General features: G+C 34.7%; 3 protein-coding genes across 5 annotated transcripts; 2 read left to right on the top strand and 1 right to left on the bottom strand.

Annotated features, from left to right (window-relative positions):
* The first annotated feature begins 5,534 nt into the window (after window positions 1–5,534).
* On the top strand, window positions 5,535–9,672 carry LOC114746802 (uncharacterized protein ycf20). Of its 3 annotated transcripts, XM_028935082.1 has the most exons (4): window positions 5,535–5,835; window positions 7,006–7,211; window positions 7,998–8,136; window positions 8,655–9,672. In XM_028935082.1, exons 2-4 carry the CDS (start codon window positions 7,024–7,026, stop codon window positions 8,673–8,675), a joined length of 348 nt encoding a protein of 115 aa, XP_028790915.1. In that variant the 5' UTR covers window positions 5,535–5,835; window positions 7,006–7,023; the 3' UTR covers window positions 8,676–9,672. The 3 variants fall into 3 exon arrangements, with proteins under 3 accessions (XP_028790915.1, XP_028790913.1, XP_028790914.1); XM_028935080.1 differs by having other exon boundaries at window positions 7,998–9,672; XM_028935081.1 differs by lacking the exon at window positions 5,535–5,835 and adding an exon at window positions 6,271–6,293 and having other exon boundaries at window positions 7,998–9,672.
* A 5,490-nt stretch (window positions 9,673–15,162) lies between these two features.
* On the top strand, window positions 15,163–17,690 carry LOC114746833 (cell surface glycoprotein 1-like). The gene has a single exon (XM_028935118.1). The coding sequence runs from the start codon at window positions 15,489–15,491 to the stop codon at window positions 17,631–17,633; it is 2,145 nt and encodes a 714-aa protein (XP_028790951.1). The 5' UTR covers window positions 15,163–15,488; the 3' UTR covers window positions 17,634–17,690.
* Window positions 17,691–17,832: 142 nt separating this feature from the next.
* Window positions 17,833–21,686, bottom strand: LOC114746834 (tubby-like F-box protein 5). The gene is made up of 5 exons (XM_028935119.1): window positions 21,429–21,686; window positions 19,851–20,229; window positions 19,647–19,734; window positions 18,952–19,084; window positions 17,833–18,870 (listed from the first exon to the last, which is right to left on the bottom strand). The coding sequence occupies exons 2-5, from the start codon at window positions 20,211–20,213 to the stop codon at window positions 18,195–18,197; spliced, it is 1,260 nt and encodes a 419-aa protein (XP_028790952.1). The 5' UTR covers window positions 20,214–20,229; window positions 21,429–21,686; the 3' UTR covers window positions 17,833–18,194.
* Window positions 21,687–23,205: the final 1,519 nt, after the last annotated feature.

The raw sequence follows: 23,205 nt of genomic DNA on the forward strand, positions 1-23,205 counted from the left end.
AACCCTCTTTTTCCTGGTCAGAAAATTCTCCCCACCATCAAAAGAGCACAAGAACGTGTAAAAGGAAAAAAAAAATATATATATATATATATATATATAAATATCAATGAAAATGAACTTTATGGAGAAAAAAAGAAGTCCTACAAGAGTATGTGGCAGCAGAACAAGAGATCTGGGTTCTTTCACAGATTGAAAAGCAATTTAGATGCCTTGATTCTTAATACTGAAACTTGAAGCTTCATGATTGGGGAGAGGAATAACAGGTTCTTCTAAAAGTGAAAAAGAAGAAGAAGATAAAAGGAAGAGCCTAACTTTTCGAAATTCCCTTTTATTACTTTTCACTAGGGATAGATTGATCAGCAGGAATTGGAGTAATGTTAGAAAATATTATCCCCTAGCAGCCAGTGCCAACAACATAGGAAGGAGGAAGGGAAAGCCGTGATTTCCTTCTACAAGATACTATTATTTTCTTAAAAAATAGCCGTATGATATTCATTATTATTGTCAAGGATCTTGGGGCGCTGCTGGATTTCATTTATTTTGAGGTGTTTAAATTAGTTTTTTAAAAATAATTTTATAATATAGGAGATAAATATGTGTGAAAAATTTTATTTTAATTTACGTGAAATATTTTTTTTAAGTGCTTTGCATTTCCAAACTCCCCTTTTTATTGAGTTGCCCACACAAAACTGGAGCATTAATCTTAACTTCAATTGCATTGCGCAGCAAATTCGGAGAAGGGAATAGTTCTTTAGAAGGAAGGAAGAGAGAGCTCCTTTATAAGTTATCATACGTTTTATATTTTACATATACTATTTTTAATCTTCATAAGATTTAGATAACTAATTTACAGTATTAAAAAATTAGTTAATTTAGTTATTTATAATAAATAAGTATAGTATTTTCTAAATTAAAAATATTTTTCTTTGCAGTAATAAGGGAAAATGACATAGAAAGACCAAAGAACATTACTATACCAAAAAAACATTAATAACAATCAAATATCTTGAAATTTTTATTTTTCTTTTAAAAAGACCTTGACCTTTAAAATTAAACTTTTTCTGAGTTAGTTTTCCTAGTACTTATTTCATATTTTCAATATTTATCTTTTATATATTTTAGTACTCATGTTTAGAATTTTTAATAATCAGTTCTCAGTTTATTCTGGTAATCATTTTAGATATTTTTGGAACACCCGTCTTTCATTTTCTAACGTTTATCTGTCATTCTTTTTAATATTGAAACCATTTAAGATAACTAATGAAAATGTGAAAATAAGTATGAAAAATAGGGAAGACAGGTGTTAAAAAATTACTGAAAAAATTATAATTTCAATAAAAAAATCATATTTTTTAAAAATTTTAATTTCAGCCACAGATTAGATCCGGACAATAATTTAACACTAAAAGAACAAAAAATGAGCACAAGAAAGTCTGTGGATCCTGGATAGCTCCAGCTTGTTCATTCTCATGAACCATTCCTGGCCGTATCCCATACCGATGAGGTGCATCATTTATGGTGGCCTCTTTTCAACCAGCCACGTTATCCGCAGTGCCCAAAGCAACCATGGAATCCCCCAGGCCCGGAATAACAGGCGTCAGGTAACTTTTCTTCACTACCCATGGGGGATCACTAGACGTGGGAATCAGGGTCGGCCTTTCAGAGCTGGCGGGTTTAAAAGGACCGGCCTTTCAGGATTGAAGTTTCAAAAATACCCCAATTTGCTAGGCTCGACCCTTAAGCTACAGGGCTCAGGGCCGGCCCGCAGGCTTTTGGCCCGTTTAAGAAAAAAAATTATTTTTTATATTTGTCATATTTTTTATAAAAAATAAAAATAAACCAATGAAATTATTAAAAAAAGACATAAATATGAATAAAATTAAGTCACAAATATAAAATATCATCATATATAAATATCCATCAACATCCAACAACATCTAAAACATTTATTAACAAGATAACAACATCCAAAAGTTTTATGTATAGTGCAATTGTGCAATAAATAAACACTATCATTAATCTTTTGAAACTTCATCATCACTATAATTAATTACTCTTCTTCATAAATATATTTTTTTTTTGTAACAAAAATATCAAATTTTTCTTCTTTATAGGAATTTTACTTTTAAATTGTACAATCTAGCTATTATTTTACTTTAATGTGATAAACATTGTTGTTGAAACTCATGAATTTCTAATTCAAATTATAGAAACATAAGTTATATAAGTATAAAAATACTCTATTATCAAATATATATATGGTTTAAAAATATCAATGCATATAATATAAATCAAATTATTATTAAAGTCCAAATTAACCCATTTTTTAAAAATTTAATTGGATAAATTATTGTCTAACACTAAATTTAATTTTAAAATGATAATAATAATTAAATATTTGAAATATTATTAACAATGTAAAAAATTAATAACATTAGAATTATATAAAAAAATTATAAAAAGGCTCAAAAGAGCCGGCCCTTTTAAGCCCTCGGCCCTCCAGAACTTATTTCCCATTTAAAGAGAAAAATATCAAGCCCGACCCTCATAATTTCAGGGCCTAAATGGGCCGGCCTGACGGGCTCGGCCCGTTTTCCTGACTCTAGGGATCGCTCCATCCCCACCTTGCCAATTAAGAAATGTTTTCTTATATCCAGAGATAATTTTTTTTCTAATTTTTTACAACGATATTTTTTTTAAGAAAAGTCTTATTAGTAAGAAAGATTTGATAAATTTTTATACATAAAAAGCACTGGCACTCTATAAATTTTGTATAGACGAAGCGCTAATACTCTAATATAGGTCATTCTCCACAATATAATTTTTAATAAGAGACTTTTTCTCAATTTAAAGAGCCATATTAACAACTTTTCACTATTTTGTTGTGGACAAATTCTCAACATTTTGCCATCTCAAATGAATCGATAGCTTTAGGGAAAATAACATGAAAATGACACAAAAATAATACTTAAATTTGGAAATCCCCATCTAGCCACTTAAATAATGAAAATCTTCATTTGATTTGAGGTTTTGAAATTTACTAAAAAAGACCAAATTGCCCTTTATTTTTTTTTTAAAAATAACATCAAGCACCCTTACGACCGGTCACCAAACCTCTAGTGACTAGAAACCTTTTTTTGAAATTTTTTCAAGTCCAGTAATGTAATTAACAAGTTCTTTATGATTAACAAATTTGTTATAGCATTTAACAACATGTTTTCTAGAAAATTCAAAAATTGACATTTTTACAACTTTAATAACATGGTTAACATGTTTTTTAACACTATTAATAAGTTTGATATAATAGTTAACAACATGTTTTTTTAGAAAATTTAAAAAATAGTATTTTTACAACTTCACTAATGTGGTTAACAAGTCATATAACAATATTAACAATTCTTATAATGTCATTAACAAAATTTCCTACGAAGTTTGATGTTTTTTGACATTGGCTCCCTATAAAGATTGCACAAAATATTTTTTATTTATTTATTAGGCAATCAATATGGTTACGAGAGTTGTTATTATCATTACATGATTTGTTAATAGAGTTGTTAATGGCGTTGTGAGAGTTGTTAATATCATTACATGACTTATTAACCATATTACTCAAGTCATAAAAATACCACTTTTTAAACTTTCTGAAAAATTTATTGTTAATTGTTATATTAAACTAATTAATAGCGTTAAAAAACTTGTTAACTGCATTATTAACATTATAAAAGTGCTAGTTTTTTATTTTTCTAAAAAACCTGTTGTTAAATGTTATAACAAACTTGTTAATTGTATCACTGTATGTGAAAAAAATCTCACAAAAATAATTGCCGGTCACCAAAGCTCTAATGACCTGTTGTCGTCCAGCTGTCGAAGCTCAGGCATCAAGCAGCTCGCCTGAACCCCGACAGTTGCCGCCTGCTTTGAAGCTCTGGTGCCAGTAAGCGTGCTTGATGGTTTTTTTGAAAAAAAAATTTAAAAGGCAATTTGGTCTTTTTAGCAAATTTCAAAATCCCAATTTGATCATGTGTGTTTAAAGGGAGATTTTTATTATTTATGTGACCAAATAGAGATTTTCAAATTTAAGTGTCATTTTGCCGTAGCTTTATTTCCAGTACTTTTCCATGAAATAAAAGACACACGTCCGACACACACCGATCACATATCTATTTAGAATTTGATCCCATAACTTCTCCTATTTAAGGAAGGAGAATCCTTAAAAATTTTTTTTAAAATTACTAAATTCTAAATCAAGTTTGGTAGTAATATTTTAATAGATTTTAATAATACCAGACCTATGAATAACAATATATTTTTTTGTAGAAATTTCTTATTTAGGATATAATAATTTCAAATTTTTTTGTGAGATTCTCTATGAGGGCTACACACACCCATCACATACCTATTATTTTACGCATTAATATTGAAAGACAAAAAGATATATAAGTTAAGACAAAATGTCTTTTTTTTTTTTTGGGTTTATTTTACTTGTTCTAAAGTTATCTTAAGAAAACTGATCCAGACATGCACCATTTTGAAATTGAGCCCATTCACACAATTTTTTATTATATTAACCTCTATGAGATCTTTTTTCCCCTCCAACAAACCCCTATAAGACTTGTACGGAAAAGCCTTGAAAAATTTCCGAGAGTTGGATGAAATTTGGAGGTCTTTTGATATACAAAAAAAAAAGAGTAAATATAAAAAATATAAGTTTTCAATTCATTTTATTTCTCGTATTTATTTATTTATTTTTTAAAGTAGTATTTGTAATAGTTACATTTGTATATATTAAAAGTTTTAATAAATAAGAATTTTAGCTAATACTCTTTTCTGTTTAAAATATAAGCTAAACTTTGTTGGATAGCTTTTTTTATAAGATAATATTTATTTTTATTTAAATATTTAATGAGTTTTTTTTACAATTTTATTCTCATATATTCTCTTTTCTTTTTAATTTATTTATTATATCTTTTACTTATCCTCTTTATTAATAAGGGTATATTTAGAAAAAAATATATGCCTTACATATTTATTATTTTAAACTGATTTTAACTAGTTTTTTTAATAAATATAAATAGATAAAATTTAACTTATATTTTAAACTGAAAAAAATATACTCCTCCTGTCCTTAATATAAGATCCATTTAACTAATTAGATTAAGGAAGTTAGATAAGTTAATTAATTATAAGAAAAGTGACACATTTTTTCTAAAATACCATAATCATCTTTCTTAATACCCCCTCTCCCTCTTTTACTTGATTATAGTTGAAGGAATATTCATAGGAGTAATTTAAGAAAATTGATAAATATAAAAAATGGGTCTTATATTTAGAATTAAAAATCAACTCAAAAATTAAGTCCTATAAAGATCAGGAGAATATTATTAATAAAGATATTCTAAGAAAAAATAACACCAATTCTAACAACAGGTCCCAAAAAGAAAGTTTGGATGGCCCCAAAAAAAAAATCGTTAATAAGCTTCGTTTTCGGCTCCGGTTGTGCCGTTACGCAGAGAAGAAAACCTGAGTAGAAGGGGGAAAACCGGTGACCCCCCACCTCTGCATACCTTATCATGTATTTCCTCCAAGTTCTAAGGTTGCATGACTATTATTTGTTATTGTTCAAATATGGTTGCCGGTGAATCCTATACATTCTACTTGAAATTAATTATAACTCCAACGAAACGTTGTCTGAGTAGCGGATCCATTTTTCTTCGTCAACGAACAAGCATTCTACCTTCAGTCCGACGCCGTCCACTGTTGTCAGCCCTGCATGGTTGTGCTCGGGCAAGTAGTGAAGAAGTTTTACCCTGAGGCTTTTTCTACTCACAAAATCCGGTGAGATTGATTTTTTTCAATCTGGCTTTGTTTTTGTTCGCCGCGTCATCTGTTCCCTGCGCGGTTGTTGTTTTAATTGTTTTCATTTTAATTTGGCTTTGAATTTGGTCGTCTAATCGTTTGAGTGCTGACGCTTTTGAATTTGGGGATATTTACGGATTGAGTTGAATCTTGTTACTAGTTTTTACTTGAACTGTTGCCCTCCTCATTTTGATTCCTAGCGATTTGTATGCGTTGGATTGTGTTGTTTTGTAATGTTGGATTTATTATGTATTGGCATTCTGTTTATTAATCTTTTTATATTATCATCAATTTAGAAAATTCTCGAGTCATCTATGAATTACTTTCTTTATCCCTATTTACTTGTCCCTAAACACAAGTCCTGTTCTAAACTTCAGGTATAATTATTACTTGCTTTTAACAATACCCTGGTAGAAGATTGAGGGCATTAAATAAAGGTAATTAAGATTTAAAATAATGTGTCATCAAATGGAGGTCAAAACTGAAAAGGAAAAACAAAAATTCCTTACATTTAGAGTACTTATTTTGCAAGGTTTTAAAAACATTGAGATATTCACTAGAGAAAGAATGGCCTAGATTATAGTTGAGTCAAGGACAATTAATCACATTCATTGAGATGAATGAGGGGCACAAAAAAGATGGTAGCAACAAATAATAAAATTTAGACTATGTAATTTACTTTGACTTCATTGTTTTCTCTGGTTATTGGGTTATTCTTGTATGTGTCTCTGTTGTATGATGGTCCTGTTACTCCATCATTTGTTGGTGACGATAATACCATGAGAAGAAGCCTTATTCTACTAAGTTGAGTCAACTACTTAGAACACACCACATCATTAATCTTCATCAACAACAATTCTTTGGTTCAGTAGCAGTAATAATAAGTAAGCAAAACAGAAGCTAGCATGGCAAGGGATAGAATATGTTTGATATACGGAGACATGCATCAGCAAGGGTCTACTTGCTGAGGAAATGATGGTGATACCCGGTTCCTTAGTTGCAGATTCATTCAATCAATATAGCAACAGTTGAGTTGTAGCTTTGATTATTATGTTTTCATTCATCCCCCATCCGGTGCTGTGTCTATCTCTTTCCATGTCTTTTCTTTTTGACTGTTCTTGGATCCTTACCTTTTTGTATAATCTCCAGGTGTTACGATATTGCATCATGATCAAAACCAGAATGGCTTTATCCCACTATTTGACAAATATCAAATGTTTATCTCTTGGTTATGTCAGCTCAGGAGTTGCTGATGTTTGTCTTGCTCCATCATTTTACAAAACCACGTTTGACCAGAAGCAATGGTCTATATGCTTCTTCAGTTATGCTCAACCTTGTTTAACCAACAATTCCAAGTAAGTAGGTGGTAATATGTGTTTGCATTGGTTTTATCTTGCCGGACAACAGAGACATGTATAATGAGATCACTATAATCAATCAATGCATGGGTGCAGGGAGTCGAGGAGTTTTTAATTGATAGATGGTTTTGTCTAAAGTTAGAGCAATGCAGATTTTCTGTTATTTTGGTTGGTTAATTGTTGTGGTCAAAGTAAAAGGAAAAACTATTTACTTGCCCTATATATTGATGGAATTTCCATCTATCTCTACATGTTAATTTAGCATGATGGTTTGCAAAATGAAATGATTTCAAAGAATTTATGCTTTTAAAATATTGTTAGGTGGTTTAATTTGCTGTAAACTTTATGGAAAGGTATTTTATAGCCATTCAAGGTGAAAAGTATACAGATTTTGATATGTTTGTAATTAGTCTCTGTTGCGATTTGTAAGTTGTTATGATTCAGCGCCTCAAAATTAGGCCTTTCAAAGAAACTTTTTACATAATTTTTATTGGAGAACTTGATCGCAGTAAATAAGAAACTATTCCCAAGTGAAAAATGAAGTCTTATCTTTCTTTAGAAAGATTGGTTTGTCCAAAAGCACTTCACCATTCACTTTCACAAATGGGTCACCTTTTTAGCTGCTCTGGTATACAGGTATTCATGTGACCACATATGGTGGCAGGTTAGCATCTTTGAGATACCTTAGACGTTAAATATAAAGCATTGATTATATGAAGAAATCATTAATGAAGTATTGGGTGGGCTTTTCTGGGGATACTAATTCTATGTGGTTTTCTATAGGAGGATGGCATGGTCTGTTAGAAGCAGCGTAGACGACAGCAGTTTCACTCCATCTACTTCTAATGAAAATAATGGAAGGACCCGCCTAATTAGGGTGATTCAAGATTTTCTAACCAAGTTAGGTGCTAAAATTCAGAAGGTACAGAAAAATCTTCCAATGAAACTTATTTTTTTCTTGATTGGATTTTATTGTGCAACTGCTTTTGCCACTGTTATTGGACAAACGGGTGACTGGGATATTCTATCTGCTGCCTTGGCTGTGATTGTCGTGGAAGGGATTGGGGCTCTCATGTATACGGCTTCTCTTCCTGTATCTAGCAAGGGTCGGAGCCTAATCTCCATGTTTAATTATTGGAAGGCTGGCCTAACTTTGGGACTCTTCTTGGATTCATTTAAATATTGACAGTGTTGCTTTATCTGCTTCATCATTCAGAAATGACTCTGAATCATTATTGGGTTCTGCAACCTCCTTGTGAATTGGATATCGTTATCTTCGTGCTTTTACCATTTGGCTTTTAGAAGCTTTTTTTCAGTTTTCAGAGATTCATAAAGAATATATCAGTATACATTTGAGCTACACTTCATTGGACATAAAGAAAAAGGTGTAGTCCTTTTTGAGGCCAGTGCTCTTGATTGATTATTTTCATTTGTGATCAGCATAGCAATGGCTCTGGCTAGTAAACTTCGAAGGATAGATACATTCAACAGTCACTTCAATTGTTGGAGTTCTGTTGATTTATATAGAGTACCTCCTTCAGCAGCAGATCACTCCCTCATCCCCTTGCTGTCATAATTGGATCACTAGATTTTAGCTTCTGCCATTGGGGTGCAGTGAGATCCCCTTATGTGTGCCCGGTGTTGACTTGTGCAAATGGACGAGGTCATCTGTTGATGTGTATGGTGAATCCTTTTCTGTGATAAATATGTTGTTGCTCTACAGAGGAAGAGTATGAATCTCTGGAATCTCTAACTCAGGCAAGCTGGTTCAGTCAAAATTGATATTGACAAACAATGATGTGATGTTGGAAGTATTTGGCGATAACAAGCAGATATTTTATTTGGCAAGTAATAATGTAGGAGTGAGAAAGGTTGCTTTAGGTCCAAGGCTCAAAGCACCCTGCAATTAGTGTATACTGATCAACAAGGTATTGCTTGCAATCTTTGAGCTTCAAGACCCTTTGAATCTTGTGCTGTCGGCTGATTACTTGGGTCCAATGAAAATACTTAAAAGGCAACCTCCGTCCTCCTATGTACCCTGTGTCCCCGGTCCATCATTGATGATTTAATATCAAGACCTCTGGGTACATTTAAGAAACCAAGATTTGCATCAGTGGGATCGATACTTGAAAACCAAGATTTCTAGGCTCATTCAAGTAGCGCGCAGGCAATGCCACTCATTGGAGCTGATTGTTTGCCTGTATCTCTTGTGCTGAAGATTCTGCTCTGAAACTATCCACTGTGTACATAGTAAACTATCCTAAAAACAGAAAAGCATACCCGTTATTTGTACATACTGCTGTAAATTATCATCATCACATTTTTAGCATACAAATGTGCGGAAGCATCATGGCATGTTGTAGCAAGACTAGTTATTGTGATGCGCCTATATGTTGGTCTTTTGATAATTATAATTCACTCATTCTGCATAATAAATCAGCTCCTCCAAGTATATGAAGATTCCTGTCCCTTTTTTCTTTTTGGGTGCCCAACTAGACTCCTATCTGTTCGGATCATGGGAAAATATAGTGGCACCACTGCAATTATAATTCACTCATCTTTCTCGGGACAAACATCAAGCAAAGCTGCAAAAGAGAGGCCTTTCTTCGCCAAGGCGTCAGCAAGGGCATTTCATTCTCTTGGGAATATTGACTAATTTTAACTCCCTGCCATATTCCATCATCTCATGGATTCGCATTGAAAGAAGGCTGAAGTTCCTTGAACTGGCTCTGTTAAGTAATACATCAGTGAGGAGTTTTGAATCTGATTCAATGATGACTTTCTCTTTCTTCTTTTTTTTTTAACCACCAATGATGACTTTCTTGAATCCAAAGTCCCATGGTAATTTAATTCCCCTGAAGATAGCCCATCCTCTGCTTGTATAACATTACAGTTTCCTAGAGTGTGAGTGAAGGTTTTATTTCTGTTGATCTTTTGCCTTGATGCCAGACAAAGTTTCTCCAAGCAATGTTTGCTTGAAGAACATAAAATAACATCAATTCATCAACAAAGAACAAATGAGTGATTGAAGGCCCATCAATAGTAATCTAACTGGAATCTATGTATTAAATACCAGTAGTGCACAAAACTGGGTTCCTGTGGCCTCATGTGAATATTAAATTCAAGAATTTTTTTTTTTTACAAATATTCGAATTATTTTGCCTTAAAATTTGAAATTTTAGCCAACCATCAAAAGAAATTTTTTTAATAAATGCTCCATACAAAAGGTAAAAGAAAGAACTTGACTGGTAACTTTTAACAATCGATCTCATTAATAAATACTCATTTTTAATAAGAATAAAAAAAATTAATAGATACTCTAAATACGAGGTTGTTATGTCCTATAAATAGGATGATGAAAATTTGTTAAAAAATGTCTTCTAAAAAGAATGGCAATATCTTACAGTGCACACTCTCTGGTCTTACTCGTATTGAAAAAGGGTATAACTTTTATATAATTGTGAAGAACATAAAATTATATATATTTTTTATATGGGATATCTACAATTATCACGCTAACTAGGTTTACTCAATAATTTGCTCTAATACAAATATTACAACTCAAACATGGCGAGAAATCTAGACGGCTAATAATTATTTGTTCCCATAATCATTGCATTCTTAAAAAGCTCTTTTTTTTCTCCAGATTATGATGCATGTTTCATGAATGGCTTTACTTTATACTGACAAGAACTCAAAAAGTAACCACAAACAAAATAAAGAGTTCTAAGTTTTACATCAAAGTTTTAATATTAAAATTATAAGTGCCATTGACATGTTATTGATCGAATCGTGGTATAAAATATTACTCCAGCAATCTCGTTTTACTCACTTAAGAAACTGAACAAATATTGTCAAGATGGCATAACAAATACTATAACCCTCCAACATAACACACTATAACCACCAATAATCCAGAAAAATGATATTTTTTACGGGGTTGGGAGCACTAAGAAATTAAAACAAGTATTTTTATGTTTTGGAAATTAAAACAAAACTTTTTTCATATACTATGTTCGGTTCTTGATATAAGAGTTAGTTAAGGGGTTGAATTTAGTCATAAATATATAACTTTTATCCATTTTATCTTTTATTTTTTTTCCAAAATATCTTTATTGATTGTTAGGGGTTTCTACTAAGAGATAATTCTAATAATCTAAATGTACATGATTAAAAAAGATAATTTAGGGAGACATGGACACATTTATGACAAGTAACCAACTTAACTAATTTTCTTAATATTCTTAAATTAGTTATTTACACAAGAACCGGAGATAGCATTTATTTTATACAACATAAAGTTAGTTGATCTGAATAAATATGATATCTTGTAAACTAGATTTAGGAAGTGTTTGGATGGAAACAAAAGTATAGTTTTAAAAGTACTTTTACGGTATGGAAAGTAACTACGTAGAAAAATTTATCTCGTCTTGCAGAAAAGTACTTTTTAAAAACATTTTTATATGTTGCCAAACACCTCTAGGTGATTTAGGATTTGTTTGGATTGACTTATAAATAACTTTTCAAATATGATTTACGAAATATGAGGTAAGTATATAGGAAGAGTTTTATCTCGACTTACGTAAATTTGTTTAAAAGTGCTCTTTGAACGGACTTCCAAACAAGTTCTCAGAGGTTCAGGATCGTTTGGAATAATGAAAATTTGAATTTAAAGTGTTATAGGAAAGTTTCCACCCAAAAAGTGAAAGACTTGGGGAGCTCTTTAACTTCATAGTTTGATGGCTGGCACCAAACCATGTACTATGTGGTTGACAATGGAGCCCAAAGCAAGTTTATTTTTTTTGGTATTGGAGCCAAAAATCTCTTGTGAACAGTGTTTTGAGTGTGGAGCCATCATTGAGCCGTCTAAAAGCATCAGCTGGAGTGGAAGAGAATTAAGGGATATATTGATATTGATGGAGAATGGTCGTCGTGATGGAAGAGGTGGCTTTGTAAGGCTTGAAGTTGTCACAGCTTCTCTGGGATTTCTGACTAATTTTGAGGATATGTATAAACTTCGGACTTTTGTTGCAAAGTCTCTTAACCCTGCATTCACCTGAGAAGATAGTCTTCCTACTATTCAAGAAGGTTCTGAGATGCAAGATCACGACAAATTCAAGATCATGACAAATTTGATATTTAGATGGAATCAAAATCATGATTTTAAAACTATTTTTACTGTATACGAAGTAAATATGTAGAGGAATTTATTTAACATAGGAAAAAGTATTTTTTAAAAACACTTTTCAAGGAAGTCAAATACATGATTTTATTCAATTTTGGAAAGTGGACATGAAAAATATTATTTCTGAGAAGTTGCCAATAAGGGCACCTGCCAAAATCTGCCTGCAGAGAATGTATCAGGTTACTTTGCCTGCTACCATATAGACAAATACTCATCTCTACTTCAAAGCTGTTCAAGGCAAGTGCGTGAACTTGTTAATTCATGCCGCCTATTGCTTACATATTTTATTTTCCTCTTTGAGCTTCTTGCAGAGTTGGCGTTAATCGGCATACATTTTTCTTCTGTTGCATACGAAAGGATTTGCAACTTCTGTATAAAGTTAGAGCTCATCTTATGATGTTGTCTTTAGGACCGTTCAGATCCAATAACTCTGTAGTGTGTTGACTTTGCTGTTTTTTGCAAGTCGTCATTGAAAACTAAATTCACCTGAGAAGTGGGAACTGAACACGTACCTCAGTAGCATTTTGGACTCCCCAAACCCTGTTTTTTAGCCTCACAAATGTGTCTATCGTTATTTTGATGAGGCTGATAATTAATGGGTAGCATTTTTTGTAAAATCTCAAACTAATTAGTATATAGATTCACAAGCAGGTTATATTTATTTTGATAAATGTGCTGTCAATGGACAAGGTAAGTGTTGGCTTTTCCCTATAATTATGCTATTTATTACTCCCTCTGTTTCTTTTTATGAGTAACAACTACTATCTCCCTCTTGTTCCTAAATATAAGCAACATATGCAAGTTGTATTAATTTTTTTTTAGCAAATTCTCTATTTGCTCTCATTAATTACTTATTTTAATACTCAATATATTTATTATCTTATTTTCTAAACCATCATCTCTCCATCACACATTCTTTCTCTTTCGTAATTTTTTTATTATAATAATTTTCTTATTCTCTTTCTTATACTCTTTGCTCCCAATAAATGAGGGCATTTTAAAGAAAGAACTTCTAATTTCTATACATTTATAGTTTTTAACTAATTTTAACTAATATTTTGATATACGTGATGAGTTCTCATGCTGCTTATAAAAAGAGACGGGAGAAGTACTTTTCTACACCTATGCCCAAAAGTTTAGTTAAGATGTTTAGACCCATTTATATCCATGAATAAATGTCCCTTTTTGTTTTTGGAGAAGTGACTACAAAGAGTTCATTGGATTATCTTTTGCCTCCACTCTGCTCTTGCAAGTCAGTTACATGTTGAGGACGAATTATCAGAAACTTGTATATCACTCTGAATAATTTGATCAGGAAGTGCCATAATTAGGTGTTCCCTTTTTTGATCTGCAGCTTAAGGTCACTTCCCTGAGTGGGAACTGATATGGAACGATTAGGAATTTTTGATTGGATAAGAGGAAAAAAGAAAGGGAAAGAAATATATGTGCCTAATTGTTGATTCTACATATGATCTATGATAACTTGATGGAAATTCTGCGTTTCAGTTTCTTTCCATGCAGAATGCATAAGGGTGCATTCTAAGTCTTGGTGCTAACAACATTCATTGATGATTTCCTTTATCTTCACAAGCATTGACAAAATGCCATCATGCCTAGTTAATTTTTTGAACATAATCTAAGTCTGCATGATGTTTTTGTTCTCTTGAGAGATTGATTCTGCATGTGGTGGTGTGCGCTTTGAAGCGCAGACTTGGTAAGTATACAGGTAGGAGTTTATCCATACAGGTTCTACGGAGGAGGAGCATCATTATACTTTCTCTTGTGTTCTTAAACGGACTTTGATCCATAATTCTTGGAGGGAAGAAGATGAGGACGATGTTGCACCGGTGAGAGAGAGGGGGAATAGTAGTAGAAAGAAAAAGAGACATGATGGCAAAGACAAAGGAGATCCTCATTTCATCATTTTATATAGTGAAATGAAGATAGTGCTCATTTGCAAGCGCAAAATCTAAATTGACCTTAAAAAATTTGTATATATTAACTCCTTTTTATTTTTATAATTATGATTATAATTTAAATACTATTTTCAAGTTATCAAATATGCAGATTTCGGTTAGTAACTGTTTGTAGTTTGTGCAAACTTCAATTTTACAAATCTTAATCCAAACTAAATTTATTTTTAAAAAAAATTTAGGGATTGTGGCATGAAGCACATCATTTAAAGCTTGGTGATCAAAATTATTTGTTGAGACGTGTCATGGAGGTTGGAGGGTTTAAGGGGGTATTGGTGGACCCTTTCCTTTTGTTTGAGGAAATCAATATAAAATTTTTACACTATTATCTTATCTCAAAAGTGATTTTGCTAATAAATAATTTGCTTTTTAATAGTAAAATCAAACTTTATTTCCTTCTGAACCTGTTGTCCATGAGTCCTGAGATGATTGAAATTCCTCATCCCAAACTGCCCTCCAAATGGTTTCAATCATTATGCTCCACTTGCTATCCACCTCCACCAAAACCCTTTTTATAAATTCAAATTAATAACAATTCAAGTTGATTAAATACTTGCATAAACTCAAATGAACTGATTGAACATTATTTTTTAATATTAAAATGTTTCTTTTTAAAGGGATCTGCTCCCATAATTCTTTTCTTCATAGTGAGCATGAAGGTAGACACTCTGGCTGTTCATTCACACAACATAGCAAGCAAAATATATAATTAAAACGTAAGTTCAATGTGAATTGGAACACCAGCGAAGTGTACGAGTTGCAAAATGAACACAAAAGGCTGAGGCAAAGCATATACTTTGGAATTCCTGCAGTGAGAGGTAAAGGAAATTTGCTTTCTCTTCTTTCACAAGATTAGAATAGTTTGCGACATTTTATCATATGATAAAACCAAACAAAAGCATTAAAGGGCAACCTTTGAAAGGAATAAATACCAAAAGCTCAAGAGGAAGCAATAAGAAATCGTGAGTTCACAAAATACTTCCGCATCTAAGGTGTTATTTCAGGTATTTCTGCATCCACAAAATATTGCAATCTCCAAATCTGCCTTAAGCCAAAATCTTAGTGACACATATCATCTTCCTCTTTAGTCTTAGAGATCTTTGTCCTTGACCACCAATGGACAAGAAAAAGAAGAGATTTCGATTTCGATTTCCTTGGTTTTCAGCACCATCAACTCCACAACAGCGTCCCATTGTTCTTCCAAAAGATGAACCAAAACCATCAACTCCACAACAGCGTCCCATTGTTCTTCCAAAAGATGAACCAAAACCATCAACTCCACAACCGCGTCCCATTGTCCTTCCAAAAGATGAACCAAAACCATCAACTCCACAACCGCGTCCCATTGTCCTTCCAAAAGATGAACCAAAACCATCAACTCCACAACCGCGTCCCATTGTTCTTCCAAAAGATGAACCAAAATCCCATGAGGAAGAAGACACAAACATCCTCATTCATGGGTCACCTGAGAAAACCCCAGCACGAGCTCCTACTCAGGATATCCCAATAGCTGATCTTCCACAAGACACACCATCTCATTCACTTCAGCCAGATAAACCATTTTCCTCTGAATCATTGGCTTCCGTGTCCTCTTTCCCAACTCCACAGCCTCAGCCTCTAGCTCAACAAGAAAAGGAAAAGATTGCGGTGACTCAGCAAGAACTAACCCAACCAAAGATCTCTCCTCTTATGCCTGAGCCAATTCCAGATATAAAGGAATCACCTCTCAGAACCATTTCTAAGTCTCAAGATAAGACTCAACCAGAAATGTCTTCCCATGTGTCTGCAGATTCACAGCCAAAGACAGAATCTCATGTGTTTGAGTCAATGCCACAGTCAAAAGAATCACCATCCAAAACCATCCCCAAACATCAGGTAACAACCCAATCAGAGACCTCTCCTTATGTGTCTGAGCCAGTGCCACATATGAAGGACTCACCTTCGAGAACCACCCCTAAGTCCCAAGATCTAACTCAACCAGAAACATCTTTCCATGTGCCTAAGTCAAGTCCACAACCCAAGACAGAGTCTCACGTGCATGAGTCAAAGCCACAACCAAAAGAATCACCATCTAAAACCATCCCCAAGTCTCAAGAAATAGCCCAGTCAGAGACCTCTTCTCATGTGTCTGAGCCACTACCCCAGCCAAAGGAGTCCCCTTTTAGAGTCATTCCTGAGTCACAAGATTTAACCCAACCAAAAACATCTTCCCATTTTGCTGAGCCAATCCCACACTCCAAGACCTCTCCTGTGCTCGAGTCGATTCCACAATCAAAAGAATCACCATCTAAAGCCATCCCCAAGTCTCAAGAAATAGCCAAATCAGAGACCCCTTCTCATGTGCATGAGCCAGTGCCACAACTGAAGAAGTCACCATCAAAAACCAGTCCTAAATCCAAAGAACAGACCCAATTAGAGTTCTCCTCTCATGAGTCTGTACAGAAGACAAAAGTAAAGGAGTCTCCGTTGAAAACTAGCTCTCATGTGTCTAAGCCAATGCCACAACAGAAAATGTCACCATTAAAAATCATCTCTATTCCAGAAGAACCAATCCAACCAAAGACCTCTCCTCAACCTAAGAAGATGTCCTCCAAGCTCCATATGAAAGCCCCTACTTCAGGAACCCAACCTACAGATACATCTGGCATGGTCATTAGAGCAAAAAGGAAAAAGCAGGACACACGAGAAAGTATAGAGAGCAAAGTCATGTCTGCCTCCAATTCCACCGGAAAAGTCACCGAAGTTGTTAGGTCAGTATATCCGGTTACCAAGAATATGTCCAGCCCTTCCCATCAAGAGGATATTTCACCCACTGGGGAGAAAACTCCCCTGAAAGAAGGAATCAAAGAGGATATTTCCAGGTTTGCTCAAAAACTAGCAATGGGGCAGACTGCAGACGCCATGGAAGACAAATCCGTAAGTGCAATTACTCTGGCTGGCGAAAACAGAGGAGCAACAATGCATATGGGCTCAGAGTCAACTAAGAAAGAAGGGTCAGTTCACACACACCAAGACTATTGGACCGATTCGGAGGAGAGCCCTGAGGTAACCACCGAGTCCGATAGAGAGGAAGGGTCTGGCAACAATTCGGTTGAACCAGACAAAGTGGGTAATGCTTATGTCAATAGTAATATACAGAGCATCAATAACTCACTGATGTATCAAGGGTCGGTCACCGAAGAAGATCCTGGAGTTCAATTGATTCTTCCCCGAAGGGCAGCAGAGTCCATCAACTCTGATGATGAAGATTCAAAAGGATAAAAATATCAAGACCCTATGATAAAATTAGCACATCATTTATTTCACACTCACCCATAGTATACTGCATGGGAGATAGGAAGTTTGTAATTATATTTATAACCAATGAAAAAAAAAAAAGGATGCCGTCTGATCCACTTCAAACTAAAAAATTGCCAGATATCAGCTTCAGGCCCGCCCTTTCACAGTTTCAACCATTCTGCTAACTGTAATCTCTCAATTTCAAGTAAGGCTGGTTCAATTACAAAATGAGTATACAACGCGTCATTTAGCAAATTACATACCTAGGAAGAATATTTTTTTTTTTATACACGATTAGCTACACTATGCAAGGAGAAATTAATTACTCTGAAAACTTGCCAATTAAACACCAAGCCTAACAGCAGGGTCAACAAAATTGCAACTGCGAAGGAAGGCTCTCAATATTGGCTCAAGAGTCGTAGCCCAGCTGCTTTCTCCGTTTTTCCCCCCCTTGCTTCTTTCCTTTTTGTTTTCAAGAATATGTACATGTATAGGGAGGCAGGAGTAGCATGAAGTTAGCCCTTTATGAGACAAGGCATGTGATCACTCGCAAGCAGGTTTCGTATCAAAGCTGCTCAAGCAGATTGCAAAGGCCTGAAAAGCAGAGAGGGGGTAACGGTAATCCATAGTGAAAATGTCCTTTCCAATCTTCCCAAATTGTAGTATCACTCTATCCTGTTCTGCCGCTGAAATATTTTGCCAAGGTTCTGCGGCTGCTACAAGCTGGAAGTTCTTCACAGAGGCCACTGTAACACGTCCCTTGAAATTCAAGCACCAACACTGCAGTTGTTCATGCCATCTAGGAGCTTTATTTTTCAAAACCAGTGGCTCCCCTGCAACGCAGTTCGATTCTGGGGACTTGTCGTCACTATTGGACTCATTCTCAGGTCCTGGCTTTTCCCCTTTTGACATGTGCACGGTACATAAATGCTCATCAAGGTCATTATTAAACTTCACAGGAGTGGGAGCAGTGCCCCCTTCTTGGATGGAAGATACAGGAATTGAGTGCATCGTACACCGCATTCTCCTTGGGCCTCTTGTGCGGAGAACATTGAGCTCATAAGATATGGTGGCCACATTACTCTTTGCTGCTGTAGCAGCCCTTGGAAAAACCTGCTTTGAATGGATTCTTGGCTGCAATTTACTATTCAATGGAAGGGAAGAGTCGGGAGGAAACTGACTATCCAAGATCGTGAACTTGGTGCCTAGAAAATTAGACCTGTTCATTGCTTACAGATCAATTTCTCAATAAAAGAACGTAGCAACCAACAAGATAAGACGTTGCAGATGTGTGACTAACCTCAGCTTTCCAACATAGGTATTGTTTGCTTTAGAAAAATCATCTGCAACCAAGGATATCAAAAATTCTGTACTTGTTGCCCGTCTAATCTTCTTTGCTGCCAGTAGCAGTTTGCTCATATCACCAGAGAGAGCTACAAAACGATAAAACCCAAGCAGGAGATAATAAAATTCGGTTAAACACACCCCAGTGGTAACTACGCATTAAATAACAAATGCTTCACTTCTAAATAACTAGAGAGGTTTTCTCCAAAAGAAGAGCTAAAGGGAGAGATGGGAATGAAAGATTCATTAAAGTTTGCATACAAAATCTGGTCTTCATAACAGCTTCCCCTGTTACTTGAGACCAAACAACATAATTAACAAAGTACTTGACAACAGGAAACTTTAGAGGAAAAAATTTTTGTTTCAAGAATTTTTTTAATTTTTGTGCCCCGTTTGCCAAAATCACGGAATCAAAGCAAGAGTCTTCGCTTGTAACGATTTGCCAACATGAGCAAAGTTACATGCTTTTTTAAATCATATGATCAAAAGAATTCGCTCATGAAGGTGATTGCAACAAAGTAATGATTCAAGAGGATGGTCTTTTCAACGTGTTCAATACCATGTTTAAATTAAAAAAGAAACCTCCAACTCTTCACAACAGCGATATAAAGCAACAGTGACAAAGAAACTATGAGAGATCATCCATATTACCCGGGCTCAAACCAAGATATAAATGATATTTTGAAGTCGCCCGTTCTCTCTTTATAAAACACTGCATTGGAGTCTCTCTTGGACCAGGCTAACAGACAGAGAAGCGTCAGCACATTTTAATAGGGGTGAATCACAAATTAGTAATATGTACTTCTGAATTTAAGATACGTAAGTAACTACATAAATTGCAATGAGTTCGATTACCTGCCTCAGCGATATGGGAAAGGTAAGCCACCCACACTGTTCTGGTGTCTTTACCACCTCCTCTGTTATTCTTCTCCATGATCTACAAGCTGACGCACAGGCTACAACCGCCCTCCGGGCAGGCCAGGAAGTTTCACTTGCTTCCACCCTTTGAATTATATCTAATAACAACTCAGGTGGTAAGTTAGCCCAGCGACTCTGCTCAGTCACTAACAAAGATGATGATGCCGGTGAGGACAGTTCAGGTGCAATAAGAGATTTTCCACGGCAATAATTACGCTTGGCATCCATCCCTCGTCTTGATATACTACCCATGCCATCTCGAATTTCCCTGAGCTCACGAACAAAATCTCTGAATGGCATTATGGTTGGACTAATACTGCAATTAAAAAGGCAAAAAAAAAAAGGACAGAAGAATTTCGTGAGTTTATAGAGCTTCAGTGCATATCTATAATAGTTCAGTGGATCTACCACTGATGCAGCGAATCACTACTTGATTACGGATTGTTATTAAGTAACTCAGTTGATATCGTTCAAATGAACAATAAGGAACAATTCCGGGATATCAAGGAAAAAAGAATTTGAAATTAGCCAGGAAAAGAACTTTAAAGGGGGTCATAAGAGCTGACAACGAGACCGTTATAGAAGTGTTGCAAGACAATGTAACAGTATTATCAAGGAAGAGAACTCTGCTATTTTGGCTCAAGAGGCAGATACCGCATTATTTACAGGTCTATGCGCTGTCCACCAAACCAGCCTTTCAATCCATGCAAAATGCCAAGAGAAAGACGATGAATGGTGAACACATATATGGAAGAATAAAATTCAAAGAAAAGTTGGGACGCAATTCGAATCCTAGATACAAAATCTTTGGCATCTGAATCAGAGGCACAAATGAAATGTAAAGCTAGAAAGAGAAGAAAGGTGAGGAGGCTCAAGAATTGAGGCGGAAATTCGTGCACAGAGAGACAAATGCTTAGAAATCCACAAAATTTCAGAGGGAAGTTGGAAAGCAGAAAGAACGAGGGGGATGGTGGAACGGAATGAGGAGAATGCCTCCAAAAAAACTGAACCACTTACCGAAGCTAATAACTAGGAGAAAGCAAAAAGCTAAAGGAAGCACGAGGCACTCTCGAATATTCAGTATACTAAAACTTCATAGCGAAAGCTTCCAACTAATAATCACGTATTATAATATTATATAGACCTGCCCTGTTGAATAGGATTCAGTTCATGGCAACCACTTCATCCATTGTACTTGGGAATTAAGTACACTGAATCAACTCTAATTTTTCTTTCTGGGGAATTAGAGACGAGGAAAGAAAGAGAGCTCGAGCTGTTTCATAGAATACGACAGAAGTATATGCAAATGCCTTAATGTCTGTTTCAGTTTGACCGTTCAAATAATAGTAAGAAAATAATTCAACTGAAGTATCAAAGCGTGCTGATAAACATATTCAAGAAAAGGCTAAGTGGATTAGGTAGAGCCCAGCGCGAGAAAGAAGGTAAAAGCAGGGGAAAGTCAGAGAAAGCTATCAAATAACCAAAACATACGCAAATATATGAAAGTAATCTCACCAGTCAATGACGACGGAGACGAGTAAGGTCCGTATGGATAGATAGAGAGCAATGAAGTGAAGAAATCGGCAATGGAAGTTCCAGCGACGAAGCAGATGCCATGAACGTGAGGAGCAGAGCCGCCTTGGTTTTGGGGTAGCGTAATGTATCAGAAAGCACAAGTTTTTGAAGGAATAGAAGAGAAGGCGTAACAAATTTTGAATGAGAGAGGAATGGGCGATTGTGTCTGCTTGAAGCAATAAATCAGAACCTGGCCTGCTTCACCATTAAGGTACAGTGGGAGCTTAGAAGTGGAGGATTGAGCGATATTCATAGCACATGGGAGGAGGAGACTGGGGTGAACGGTTGAGATGATAAAGATTCCAACGGTTGAGATTGAGGTAAATTATAACCATTGGATCTGAGGATTGATTACCCATAATTAAGTTATTTAAAAAAATTATGCATGGTGAAATTTTATTACATTTCATTACATGCTCTGTTGTTTTTCAGTACCTTTGTCCGAATGACAATTTAGTCAGTAACTTTTTTGTTCTTAATCACAGGAATTAAAATCAGAATCATCTTCTAGGTTGGCAGGAAAGATTTTAAACTTGGAAAATTATATGGAAGTCCTAAAAAAAATTAATTATGTTTTCAGCTTCACAAAATTTAAATAATTTCAATTAATTAAATATTTAGCACATATGGAATGTTGAAAGTCAAAATTTGTAACCTCCCATATCGTCAAAAGGGACCAAGTATGTTTGAATGGCTAGTTTTGAAGAGTGATTTTTATTCGGATGATACAAGTGAAGATGGGGGGGGGGGGGGAAGAAAAATATTTAGTAAGTTTCAAATGTCAGCTGAAACCTACTTTTTGAGGGGGGAAAAAAGGAGACTTGCCATGCTTGTTCAAGGTAGTGAAACTTCTTCCTAGATCACGTAATTTGCATATCAAACAAATTAAACAGGATTTTTATTATAAACTTAAGCTTAGAATATCATCTTTTTTGGTACTTTTTGCCCCAATTACATTAAGCAAATCTATTAGGAATTTGTTTGGTACGAGAAAAAAATGAAAAAAATAAAAGAAAAAATTTTAATAGACTCAATTTTTCTTACCTCTAATTTCCTCACAATAAGTAGAGAGAGGGAGGGAGAGAGAGAGAGAGGGAGGCATTATTAGGTAATGATGGATACAAGTGATGACGGGGATGAGCTGAAACCTCAAAATGTTGACCCCATATGGATGGCTTGTATTGGTTGAGGATGGCATTAGGTGAATAAGGCGGACACATATACGATATTGTTTGGGATTCACCCAAATCTTTCCTTGCACTTGGACGTGGTGTTGGACTGTGACACATGATCTAATTACATTCCCTTCCCCGCCCCACTTGTTCCTTCATATACACCTATGTATATACTACTTCCGGTCCTAATTATAAAAACCAGTTGACTAATTTGAAGAAATTAAAAAAGTAAGTTCAGTTAGTTATTTATCCTAAATGGGTGTAATTTTTCCTAAAAGCCTTACTAATCAAGTGTATTGACTAAAACTATCATTGTTAGAAGGGCTACTTTTAAAAAAAAGTATAAATATGATAGACAAAGTGGATTGAGGTCTTATATTTAGGACCAAAATAAAAGTCAAATAGAGTCTTATATTAAGGACCGGAGGTACTATGTAGATTCCCTTTCCCATAACTTTCCAAACACACACACACATATATATCTTGATTATCTTCACATCCATCTATATGGCTCATCCATCACTCAACGTTTTTGTTCCTTC

The sequence above is a fragment of the Neltuma alba genome, unplaced genomic scaffold (genome assembly GCF_004799145.2).
Source record: "Neltuma alba isolate B1F8T4 unplaced genomic scaffold, ASM479914v2 tig00005117_pilon, whole genome shotgun sequence".
Lineage (NCBI taxonomy): Eukaryota > Viridiplantae > Streptophyta > Magnoliopsida > Fabales > Fabaceae > Neltuma > Neltuma alba.

What these genes read in the sequence shown, in the direction of transcription:
- LOC114746802 (XM_028935080.1), top strand. Translation starts at nt 7,024, where the DNA reads ATGATCAAAACCAGAATGGCTTTATCCCACTATTTGACAAATATCAAA. An exon ending in TGTTTAACCAACAATTCCAA is followed by an intron (nt 7,212 to 7,997) that starts GTAAGTAGGTGG and finishes GGTTTTCTATAG; the next exon opens with GAGGATGGCATGGTCTGTTA.
- LOC114746833 (XM_028935118.1), top strand. Translation starts at nt 15,489, where the DNA reads ATGGACAAGAAAAAGAAGAGATTTCGATTTCGATTTCCTTGGTTTTCA.
- LOC114746834 (XM_028935119.1), bottom strand. Translation starts at nt 20,213, where the DNA reads ATGCCATTCAGAGATTTTGTTCGTGAGCTCAGGGAAATTCGAGATGGC. An exon ending in ATATCTTGGTTTGAGCCCGG is followed by an intron (nt 19,085 to 19,646) that starts GTAATATGGATG and finishes ATCGTTTTGTAG; the next exon opens with CTCTCTCTGGTGATATGAGC. An exon ending in ACCTATGTTGGAAAGCTGAG is followed by an intron (nt 18,871 to 18,951) that starts GTTAGTCACACA and finishes AGCAATGAACAG; the next exon opens with GTCTAATTTTCTAGGCACCA.